Source organism: Peromyscus maniculatus, chromosome 2 (assembly GCF_049852395.1).
Source record: "Peromyscus maniculatus bairdii isolate BWxNUB_F1_BW_parent chromosome 2, HU_Pman_BW_mat_3.1, whole genome shotgun sequence".
Lineage (NCBI taxonomy): Eukaryota > Metazoa > Chordata > Mammalia > Rodentia > Cricetidae > Peromyscus > Peromyscus maniculatus.
Window position 1 is genome coordinate 107,811,340 of NC_134853.1, and position 12,659 is coordinate 107,823,998.

General features: G+C 47.2%; 1 protein-coding gene across 1 annotated transcript in view; it reads left to right on the forward strand.

Moving 5' to 3' along the window:
- Acer2 (alkaline ceramidase 2) overlaps positions 1-6,185 on the forward strand; it is a 44,232-nt gene extending 38,047 nt beyond the window's left edge. The window contains exon 6 of the mRNA XM_006975972.4: positions 1,843-6,185. Coding sequence (XP_006976034.1) covers positions 1,843-2,029 — 187 coding nt within the window. The 3' untranslated portion in view covers positions 2,030-6,185. The remainder of the gene's footprint in view (positions 1-1,842) is intronic.
- The last annotated feature ends 6,474 nt before the right edge of the window (positions 6,186-12,659 follow it).

Here is a 12,659-nt window from a genome sequence, read left to right on the forward strand (position 1 = left end):
TTAAAGACAGTGTTACTGGATTCTTTTAAAATGTAATCTGGATGGTAGCATTAGATTGTAATCTAATTGTAAGCTGCCCAATTTGTCATGTTTCCCCTCTTGAAATATGCCTTCTAATGTTTTTGTCTTTGGTCATTACTGTCTACAATGGCTATGTGCTGTTTGTTATGCAAATTGTAATTAATTACTCATTACTTAATAATTGTTGTTTTGAGACAGGGTCTCACTGTGTAGCCCTGGCTAGCCTGGAACTTGCTTGTAGACCAGACTGATTTCAAACTCCCAGAGATCCGGCAGCCTCTGCCTCCCAAGTGCTGGGAATAAAGGCGTGCAGCACTGTACCCAGCATAATGAACAATACACGGAGCTGCCATGTATGCTGACTCCAGCTTCCGGTTATTGTTGGGGGCTGGGTCTTATTTCTACTGCCTTCTCCACTCTTCACCCAGTCCCGTTTTAAAGCACAGCTCACACAACACTTATAATGATTAACACATTTTTGGTATTAGTTTTAGCTCTTTATCATATTGGGTAAATATTTCTCCCAGTTTCCTTTTTTTTTAAAGCACATTAATAGTTTTGTGCTGCATTCATTTTGAATTATGTTGTCACGTCTGACTTTTCTTTATGGTTTCTGGACTTTGTGTCATTCTAAAGAAAGCCTCTTCCATCAAAGTTATGAAAATATAGGTCTTTTGGAATATGTATTAAAATCATAGGGCCTGGAGAGATGGCTCAGCAGTTATGAGCACTTGCTGCTCTTACAGAGGACCCGGGTTCAGTTCTAGCACTCAGGTTGAACAGTTCACAGCTACCTGTAACTCCAGTTCCAGGGGATCCTATACCCTTTGTGACCTCTGCAGGTACCCATACAGGTGTCCATACACTCACACAGGACACACACACACACACACACAAGTGAAAACAAACCATTTTTAAATTATTTCAAGCAATTAAAAAATTTAAGCAATTAAAAAATTTCACATCTGTTTGTGAATTTGTGCTTGTATGTATATGCGTGTGCACATGTGCATGCCATAGGACATGTGTAGAGGTCAGAGGACAACTTTTGGAAGCCAGCCAGCTCTTTCCTTATGCCATGTGGTTTCTGGGGATGGAACTCAGGCCCTCAGACTTGGTGGCCATCACTTCATCTACTGAGATGTCTCACGGGCTTGTATTTTAAATCTTTAATTCATTTGGAACTGGGTTTCAGTATAGGGTATAAAGAAGAATCTGTCTGCCTTTAAAAGATTTATTTCTTGATGAAGATCAAAACTGAAGCTTTGACAGGCAAAGATAATTTTTTAAAAAAGAATTTTCCCATAAAGCCGCAAGCGCACTTTAATGTAGGATGATTTCCGATGAAAAGCACAGGCTGTACTCATCGTTAGGGTGAAGGTGGGATCTAATTCAGAGATTCAGGCCCTTCTGATTTTGTCCTTGACCCTCAGTCTTACTGAAAAGGCCCTAAAGATATTTGGTCCAATTATCAAATAGGATTTTTTTTTGAGACAGGGTTTTTCTATGTAGCCCTGGTGGTCCTGTAGACCAGGCTGGCCTCGAACTCACAGAGTTCCCCCTGCCTCTGCTTCCTGAGTGCTATTACTGTGTAGCCTTGAACTTGTGGAGTCCTCTTGAGTTGGCTCCCTAGAGGTCTGAGCTACAGTGCCATTTCAGGTGGGCATGCTTTGAATTCTAGGATGGTCTCAGGTGTTGAAGATTTATCACAGCCCTCCTGGCGTTGTTGGCTGTCACCTCCTTTCCCTGGGGACAGCAGGGAAAGGTGGGTGGCTCCCGGGGAGAAGCCGGCGCCAGGCTCACCTCTGCCCTCTCTTGCAGGCACATCCTCATCTGTCTTGCCGCATACCTGGGCTGCGTGTGTTTTGCCTACTTTGATGCTGCCTCAGAGATCCCCGAGCAAGGTCCAGTTATCAGATTCTGGCCCAGCGAGAAATGGGCCTTTATTGGTGTCCCCTACGTGTCTCTCCTGTGTGCCCACAAGAAGTCGTCAGTCAAGATCACATGATGACAAGGCAGTGGCCGCCGGCGGCGGCGTCTCTACTTGTTTCTCTTCCCGCACTGGGCTTCATTGGCTGGCAAAGATAGCCATGGGGCGGGGGGTTGAAGCATTGGTGTGGGTGTGTCTGTTTAAAATTCTGTTCCTTTGGGCTCTAACTGGACCACTGTGCCTGGGGAGGAGGGATGGAAAGCTCAGGGATAGTAAGTGTGTGTTGCTCAGCATCCCATCCAGGCACATGGGCTTGCTGGGTTATGTCCCTGATGGCAGTGGCCGAGTAGTTCTTTGGGAGACCCAGGGTAGCTTCTTGCTGGAGAAGGCGGCTTGCTGTAGATCCCACCATCTCCAGGCTCTCTGATTATGCAGGAGTCAGCCCCTCTGAGACACAAGACCTTCTGATTTTGTGAGGGAAAGCACCGGAGCTTTTCCAGTTACAGGAGAGACATTGTCCTTCAACACAACCAAATGGACAGAACACACATGGGGGGGGGCTTGTGGCTAAGGGGGTGGGCTTGTCACCTGCACCTCTCAGCTTTCCCAGGTTTCCCACGGGCTCGTGGATCCTTCAACCACTACCTCTGCTAAGAGATGGAGACTTGGCCTCAGAGGGCAGTTAGTAACCCCCTCTAAGCCAAAACCTGCATCCGCTTTAAGCAAATATTAAATATTGACGCTGTTCCTGCTTTTCCTGAAGCTCGGGAGCCTCAACCCCACAGACAACTGCTCTGGTGTGAAGACTCCACATACAGCCCCTCTGCTTGCCACCACTTGACCTCTTGTGAGGGCACCAACAGCTCATTTCAGTCATGGAGGCAGTCTGGGTTTGACTGTGGAGTGTGTGTGAAGCTTTGGAAAAGTTTTTCATTGGAAACTCCCAGGATGTCCTTACCTCCAAGACTTGGACCCCATTCCTCTGCTGTTCCTAGGGAATGCGGACTCCTGGGGGATGTAGGACTCCTGGGGGAGGTGGGACTCCTGGGGGAGGTGGGACTCCTGGGGGATATGGGGCTCTTGGGGGAATGTAGGACTCCTGCTTTTGATCTCACAGTACCTGGTGCTAACTGGTTTCTCAGAGCACTGGACTGTTGGCTCTTCTGTCGCTACACTCGATGAGCTGGTTTCGGGGGGGCGGGGGGGGGGGGTCACAGGTGGGCGGGGCCTTCTGGGTATGAGGTGGGATGGGGGAATCTCAGGGATGTTTGCAGCTCAGGCACCTCGTCCTTTCTGACATTCCATTGTGGGGAGTGGGGCAGTGCTCAGGGGTGGAGTCATGAGGCTGTTCTGAGTGGTGGAGCGTTGTCCTGAGTCAGAAGGAGCTAGCCGGTTCTGGCACTTCAGGAACTCTTACCCTGGTTAGAATTTTCACAGAGTCCATAATGGAAACTGAACTCAAGTTTTTACACCAATAGACTCCATTCTACTTCTGGGGCTTTGAAGTAACTTGCTAGGCGATTTCCTGTTTATAGTAGCAAATCTTTATGGAACATGTCTGTGTGAAGTAAGTGGTCTTTTATTAAATTTATAGCATTTATTAAATCTCCCAGGCAGCAAACACACAAGTTATTTGATTGGGGATTTTCAAGGCAGAAATATTTGGTTTTGAGTAAGTGTATATGTTATCTTACTATAGCTTAAAATATATTTAAGATGATTTTGAGTTGAATGTTCGTGGCAACCTAGGGATTCATGGGATTGCTGTTGAGTCCTTTGGTTTTTGAGTCTAGAGTTTTTCAGAGGGCAAAATCAAGCCATCCTTGTTTCTGGTTATCTTCCCAGGCATGTGGTTCGCTCTTATCTCTTCTACACTATATAAATGTCCTGAGGATAACACCCAACTGCCTGAGTCTGGAAGAGTCCCTTGGGGCTGGAGAGTTGGGTCAGCAGTTAAGAATACATGTTGCTTTCCCAGAGAACTCAGATTCGATTCCCAGCATACACATGAAGCTCAGAACCTGTAACTCTAGTTTCAGGGGATCCAATGCCCCCTTCTGATCTCCAAGGGCACCAGGCATGCATGTAGTGCACATACATGCAGGCAGACAAAACATTCATACACATAAAGTAATAAAATGGATAAAAAGTTGGCAGTAGGAGAGGATTTTTAGATGCAAGATTTGATTTGTCCCAAAGGCTCTTCCATGGCAGTGGTGTCCTCAAAGTCAGGGAAGAACCATTTTGCATCAGGAAAAGAACTTACTGCCTAGGGCCTGTGCTGACACCCCCAGGAATAGGGATAAAATATTATTGATGGATATGCTTGGACATGATTGGCTGGAAGGAAGTGAACCCCTGACTCAGTGGGCAGCTTCTCCAGGCATGTGCTACCACACCTGCTTGGGATGGAGTATGTGTGCGGGCAAACACCTTTTTTTTGCTTCTGTCTGTGACAGAGCTTTGTTCCTCTGTCCCAGGCTGGCCTCACTACTCTTATATATAGCCCAGGCTGGCCTCAACCTCATGATGAGCCCCCAGGTTAGTCTCTCAAATGCTAGGTGTGATGATAGCAGTGAGCTACCACACCCATCTCAAACAGAAATCTATAGCTTGCTAGCAAGGGACTAGACATGCATGAATCTAATTTTGAGCTGAGCTTTGGGCATTGTTCGTATTTACATTAATGTTCTACATGTTTAGAGGAGATTGGGACACTACAGAAAAGCAGCAGATGAAAGAAATTGCTCATACCTCTATTGCCTTAAAGCATTCATTGCCAGCGTTTTGGCTTTTGGGTGTGTTTCCTTCCTATCCTTTCTGCCCTGCCACAGCTATAATTAGATGTCATTTGGACCTTTTATCCTTGCATGGAATTTGAATGCCAGCGTTTTCGTGGAGAGCTGGTGTGGAGTACCCTCGACCTGGCTTTCTCTTGAATGCTGATTGCTGGATTCTGAGCTCACTCCTGGAACTATCTTTTCCATGAAGCCTGACTGGAGCAGCCCCTGAGACATGAACTGACTTCAGCTTTGTGATGTAACGCTTCACCTTTGGATCTCTGCGTCAGAGTAAACGGCTGTTAAAGATGCAACTTCATGGATTTTAATGTGTCAAGAGTGGTGAAAACAAGTTGAGTTCACTAACTGATGTGCAGTCTAGGATCCCCTCCCTTCCGGCAGGGTTGACATTGATGAGTGTGGTCATGGCCACCTACCAGCATGAGTGTCAGACTCTATTCTGTTCCAAATCTGCCCGAGATCTCAGGACATAGAAAGCCAGGAATGTTACCAAGTGATCATCTCTGTCCCTGATTGTACAGTTCTGATCCATCGTTGATTCTTAGAAGAACTCCTCTCTTTAGTGCCCCGTGATGCCAAAACCAGCCCTTCAGCAGAGCTCTTTCCATCTGTATCCATTTGTGATGTGATCTGTGGGGGCCTCTCCGGTGAAAAGTGCCTACAACAGTCATTATGGGCCAACACTGTTGTGCTGAGGGACAAAGCTGAATGGTTGTCACACATGGGCTTTGTAAAAATACTGCCACCCATTCTATTGGTTGGGTTTCTCAGGTGACTGAAACTTCCCTCACAAGTCATTTCCTCCCCATCCCCACCCTGAGCCAGCACTGGGATTTGAACCTTTCCGGCTCTTCTTCAGGTCTGGTGACTAACTATGACTGGGGTACAGGCAAGGGCTGGAGCGTGGCCAGCCAGGGCCTCTCTCCCCATTCCTTTCTCTAACTGAACTTCGATTCTTCCTAACCAGGACTTGACCTGGGTGCTGTTGATCCCACTGGCCAAAGACACACCTCCGGCCAGATTAGGATTCTCAAGTGATTTTATAGACATTTTTATCCCGCAGACTTTAAAAACATGGCCGTTACTCCAAAGGGCTTGTGTCTTTTCCTACATGTCAAGTGAGACCGAAAACTATTTTATAACCACAATATGTAATCCAAGTAAATAGAGTATTTTCAGATATATACCATGCTTTATACTTTTATGTAGGGTGTGCTGTGTACGGGTGGTATGTACCCTGGTGGAGGTAGCATTAATCATTGCTCTGAGGGAATTTATAGACCTTTTGCACTTTATGCTTTTTTGTGTGTGTGTGTGTGTGAACTCTGATAATCATGGTTAATATTAAAGCCGTTAACTGGCACTTTCTGTGAATAAATATGTATACAGATCTATTTCTGAAATGATTTTCTCTTTAAACATGTTTATCATGATTACCTGTGTGTGTTTATATGTATGTATGAGGTGTGTGTATGAATGGCGGCCCTCCCACCGTGGAGACAATCTCTCCTTCCACCTTCATGTGGGTTCCAGGACGTGAACTCGGGTTGCCAGGCTTGGGTGGTAAATACCTTTGCCTACTGAGCTGTCCTGTTAACCCATTCATTAGCTTGTTCTCCCTCCATGTCTTTTAGACAGAGCCTCACGAAGCCCAGCCTGGTCTTGAACTTACATATACAGTTAGTGATGACCCTGAAATTCTGATCCTCCCACCCCTACCTCCCAGTGGGATCGCAAGGTGGTGGTTTGAATGGGAATGGCCTCCGTAGGCTCATATGTTTGAATACTTGGTCCCCAGTTGGTGGAACTGCTTGGGAAGGATTAGGAGGTGTGGCCTTGGTGGAGGTGTGTCACTGTGAGCAGGCTTAAGGTTTCAAAAGAATCACCTGCCATCCCCAGGGCACACTCTCTGCCTCCTGCGTGTGGATCAAGACGTGAGCTCTCAGCAGCCACTCTGTCTTTGCCCCGTCATCATGGATTATAACTCTCTGAAATTGTAGGCCCAATGGAATGCTTTCTTTGATAAGTTGCCTTGATCATGGTGTTTTATCTCAGCAATAGAAAAGTAACTAAGATAGCCACCATGCCTGGATCTTCAAAATCATTTCTGAGGATGAACTTTTCCCTTCCTCCTTCCCTCAAGCCAGTGTCTCATATTGTAGCCTAGGCTGGCCTGGAGCACTCTGTAGCCCAGGCTGACCTCAAACTCGTGACAATCATTATGCCTCAGGCTCCCGAATGCTTGGGTTTCAGGCAGGAGTCACCACCCTGAGTGAGTGTGCAGCTCATGGATTGCAGAACACAGTGTGTTTGCCTGAGTCTATTGGTGAGAGGTCTGGGCACCTGTGACCACACGTGCTCAAAGAAGTATCCGGTTCATTGCTGACTTCTCCTGAGCTGTGAAACCAGCATACCCGAATGTCCTAAGCACAGACTGCAGATCAGCAGTGTGTATTGATGAGGAGTTCTGCGATATGCCATGTGCCATCTTACACAGAGGGCGGCTCACCGGTACTACATTTCAGGCAGTCACCGGAGGCAACATTGTGTGACATTTCCAAACAGTGACTTGGGTGGCAGCATCTGCATCTACCTACTTACTGTTACAACATGCTGTGGCAGTCATTTCAGTGTAAGGATTCATTGGTCATCAAGGTTAGATAAGATGGGCACCAGAGAGGATGGATTACTAAAAGTCCTTGGGGTGGGCTCCTTAGACTTTTCTCTAGTTAACAGGAAGAGACATTTGTAGCCCTGGAGCCTTGCGGTGTCTGATGAAGCTGGGTCTTCTCTCTAGGGCAATGTCCCTGCCTGTGATTTTCTGGGGAGTGATGTCCCTAGGAACCACTCCCCTTGATAAAGAACCCCCTCTGTGGCAAAACTAAGCAAGGATCTGACTCCTTTCTGGTTCTGAGATTGGTCCCTTGATCCTGAAAACAGGGTCCCAGTCTCTCTTGACTGGGTAGTGGGGACAGAGGCTGGGTGGGGGGAACAGAAGCTGGGGAAGGGGGCTATGTGTTTAGGAAACAGTGTAGAGTGCACCCCAGGATATCGTTACAGTCTGTATGAGTCTGGCTGGAGGAGACAAATTCTACAGGTTTCCCTGTCCTCTGTTTCAAAAGACCGGAGTTGGAGTCTGACTCCTCTCCTTAAGGCGGACATGTTAAGTGGTGCTAGGGGGTGTAACCCAGGGCCTTGTATGCGCTGGGGGTGTGACCCAGGGCCTTGTATGTGCTAGGCAAGCACTCTGTCCCAGAGCTACATCCTCAGCCCCTGACTTCCTTTCTAGGGACATTTCATGACTTTCGACCTCAGTTGGGGATGGTCTTGCATGCATATAATCCTACTGTCTGAGAGGCATGGGCAGGAGGATTGCTGCAAGTTCAGGCTAGCCAGGGCTACATAGTGAGATCTTTTCTGGAAGAAAAAAAGATCCAAGAGAAGAAGAAAAAGAAAGAAAAGGATTAAAACCCACAGATATGCATTATGGTAAGGTGCCAATATGAGGGGCTGGGGAGAGGGCCCAGTGGGCAAAGGCACCTGCTGCCAAGGCTACTGACCAGAGTTCAATCCCCGGGTCCACATGGTAAAAAAAGACTCCTGCAGGGTGTCCTCTGGCCTCCTCATGCACACCACCACCACCACCACCACCACCACCACCACCACCACCCCCCCAAACAAATAAAATGGAATTTAAAAAAGACTCTAACAGACCAAGTATTGCAAACAAAGTGAGATCAGTATGCCAGGGAGGCCCCTGTGCTCCTAACTCCATTGCAGCACTATTCACAACTGCCACGATAAAGAGTCGACCATTGATTGTGTTCTCTGATGGGTGAATACATAAAGACTATGTGGTACAGAAACGGAGGAGGATATTATTCAGCCATATGAAAGAATGAAACCTTGCCACTTACGGCAGTTGATGGAGCTGGAGGACATTAGGTTAAGTGAAAAAAGCCAGGCACATAAATAAGTTCCTGGGTGAAGAAGAAGAAGAAGAAGAAGAGGAGGAGGAGGAGGAGGAGGAGGAGGAGGAGGAGGAGGGGGAGGAGGAGGAGGAGGAGGAGGAGTCAGACATGGTGGCGCACCCCTTTAATCCCCGAACTCTGAAGACATCTGGGTTTGAAGCCAGCCTGTCTACAGAGTGAGTTCCTGGACAGCCAGGGCTACACAAAAAAACTAAACCAGTGTCTTAAAATAGTAGTAAAGGACAGCAGCCACTAGAGGCCACTGGAGGCCCCAGCTGTTGTGGCTTGATCTGGAAACTCCTGTGGGTGTGGGCTAGGGGGACTTTGGGAAGGGACTGGATCACGAGGGCTCTGACTTCATCCGTGAATTACACACTGATAGATTCACAATTTGGTGGCATTTTGGGGAGGTGGGGTCCGGTTGGAGGAAGCAGTCACTGAGGGTGCTCCCTGGGAGAGTATTCTGTTTGGGGCCCTTTCCTCCCAGTTTGCTGCCCAGCATGAGGTAGGCAGCTTCTGTGGCACCTGATGCCCAAAGCGAGAGCCAGTGGACTCCTGGAGGCCGGGACCCTAGTCTTCCCCCTTTTCTTCCTTGAGCATTCTGTCAGCGCTACAGAGAGCTAACTAACACGAAAGGGTGGGGCAGGGGGCACAGAGTGGATAACTGTACACTAGGGATATTTCTAATGCCCACGGCACAGCCTGGCGAAGGTAGTTACAACAGTTTATTACACAGTTCATAAAGAACTGGAGAGGAAGTCTCAGGCTCCTAGCACAAAGACATGTCAGATGTTCAGTGTGACGGAAGTGCTAGACATCCTGGTTTGGTTGGTACATGCCATAGACATGCGTTATCATGGTGTGCTCCATAAACATGTACAATTATTGAGTGTTAAGAAGGACTGGCCAGGTGTGGTGGCGCACGCCCTTAGTCCCAACACCAGGGAAGCAGAAGCAGGTGGATCTCTGTGAGTTTGAGGACAGCCTGGTCTACAAACCGAGTTCCAGGACAGCTAGGTCTATTACACAGAGAAACCCTTTCTCGAGAAACAAAACAAAACAAACGACAAACAAACAAACAAAAAACAAAAAAACCACCCCCGCCCCTCCACAAAAAAGGACTATATGGTACATTCAAAGACCTTCAAGGACCAAATAAGGATGGGGAGGGGCAGGCCAGGGAGTCCTGAACAAAGTGGAAACTTACTTTTCTGCAAGGCCTTTTTCCAGGTGCACAGTCTAGACAGCCCTTAACCTGGGATGTGGCTTTAGATCTCTCATGTTTTCCACTTAGTTTCATACTGTCAAATTCTTCTATAATTTAAAAATACAGTTTCTGCATGTCATTCTCCATTCTGGTTAGGACTGGTTTTTGTTTTTGTTTTTGTTTTTGAAAGAGTAACATGGAGGCAGGGATACATGGTATTTCCCTGGCTGGGCTACAATGTTCGAATGCCCTCAAGTGATCCTCCTGCCTCAGCCTGTGGGGTATCTGGGGCTGCCTTTACCAGGCCTCTGTCACTCTTCAGGGTTCTGGCATGCCCCTCCTGCTTTGTCGCAAGTGGCACTTTTGTCTCTGATCATCTCTGGCCAATGACACTCAGTGTATATGTGAACGACAGAAGACAGGATGAGAAGCACAAAATAAAAATGTAAAGAAGAGGAATGAAGACAGAAAAGAAGGAAGGGAGAAAAGGAAGAAAGAGAGAGAAAGAAAGAAAGGGAGAAAAAGAAAAAAAGAAAAGAAATAAAGAAAGAAAAGAAGAAAGAAAGAAATAAAAAGAAAGAGGAGAAAAAAAAGAAAAATGACATAATGGTATTTGCTAGTTATTCTGTGAACAATGCAACCACTGGGCCAGAAGGGTGGAGAGAAACTAATGGAGTAGCTGCGCCACCTTGTGACAATATGTGGTATTGTTATCAGCTATGCCTGCTTGTCTCCAAACTCAAAGTCTCGAAAGTCTGATGACAAATTTTCAGGGGACGTGCATGTTTCCTTGGCTTTTTTTTTTTTTTTCAACCATCTTTCTGCCTTCATTCCCCCTTCTCTCTCCTCAGCAACTCATTTTTTCATGGCCTAAGGTATTGGATATTGCTAGAATTTTAAAAATGAATACACTCCTGCATGTAAAACCAACTCTGTCTGTCTATCTACCTATCTGATATGGTCTGATGTAGGTCACCCTGACCTTAAATTCAATATTACTTCATGTAAAGTCCAGAATGACCTGGAATTCCTGATCCTCTTGCCCTGCCTCGCCCCCCCACCCCCACCCCCAACCCTGAGGCTGGGATTACGTGTGTGCATCACCTGGTTTATCGAGAGGTTTATTTGTTGTTGTTGTTTATTTGTTTTTATAAGATTTATTTATTTTATGTGTGTGAGTGTTTTGCCTGAATGTGTGCCCAGTGCCTTCGGGGGACCGGAAAAGGGTGTCAGATCCCCAGAAACTGGAGTTATGGACGATTGTGAGCTACCCTGTGGGTGCTGGGAATGGAACCCCATTGTCCGTAAGGACAGTGAGTGCTGTTAACTGAGGTTGCTTTTGAATCCTCTGAGATCAACAGCCCCATTCATACAAGAGAAACACTTCAGCACACATCCAGCTAAGACGGGATGCTGCTTACAGCTGTTACAGCTGTTCCGCAGTGTTCAGAACAGAACACCCAGAACACCTGCTCTGAGAGCTCCCAGGTGCTGTGGATTCGGGGCCTGTCTCTCCTTGCCTTCTTCCTGGTGTGTTCTGAGCTCTCTGACTTTGTCCCCTTAAGAGAATCTTCTGTAGGCTGTGGTGGCGCACACCTTTAATCCCAGCACTTGGGAGGCAGAGGCAGGTGGATCTTTGTGAGTTCAAGGCCACTTAGTCTACATAGTGAGTTCCAGGACAGCCAGTGCTACACAGAAAGACCCTGTCTCAAAACAAACAAATCATAAGTAGATAAATAAATAAAGGAGCTTCCAGAACTTTGCAGTTCTACACATACCCTCTCATGATTGTGGATGCTCTTTGCTGGGAGACAAATAGCTCCTACACTGAGTGTCTGAGGCGAGACTAGTTTATTCTTCTGCATTTTAGAATAAAGGCATAGGACAATATCATGTCTTTAGGATTTATGCCTTCTAGAGACCTGTGGAGACCCACTCCGTGCTCCCTCTGGGCTGTGGGTGGTGGCCACCCTGCCTGGTCAGTCCTGACCTTGTAGGTGCCCTGTTTCATTCCTGTCTCTACGGTCATGTGGCTTCTTCCCTGTCTCTCCTGTGCCCAATATCCACCCCCTTTGCCTTAAAATGATGTCATTTGGGCTGGAGAGATGGCTCAGAGGTCAAGAGCACTGGCTGCTCTTTCAGAAGTCCTGAGTTCCATACCCAGCACCCACATGATGGCTTACAACCATCTATAATGGGATCTGGTGCTCTTTCCTAGCATGCAGGCAGAACACTGTGTACACAATAAATTAATAAATCTTTAAAAAAAAAAGTTGTCATGCTTGGATTGCCCTAGGAAGGGGAAATAGATGAGATCTCCTGGGCAAACTGGTGGTGGGGTGGGAGTCGGGGTGGGGTAGGGGGGAGAGGATGGGGGATGAGGACATGAAGGAACGGGATGGTCGACTTTGGGGAGGGACAGGGAGGGAGAGCAAGGAAAGAGATATCTTGATAGAGGAGCCATTATGGGGCTAAGGAGAAACCTGGTGCTAGGGAAATTCACAGGAATCCACAAGGATGACCCCAGCTAAGACTCCAAGCAATAGTGGAGAGGGTGCCTGAACTGGCCTTCCCCTGTAATCAGATTAGTGACTACCTTAATTGTCATCATAGAATCTTCATCCAGTAACTGAAGGACGCAGCTGCAGAAATCCACACCTAGGCACTGGGCTGAGCTTCTGTGGAGTCCAGTTGAAGAGAGGGAGGAAGGATTATATGAGCAAGTGGGG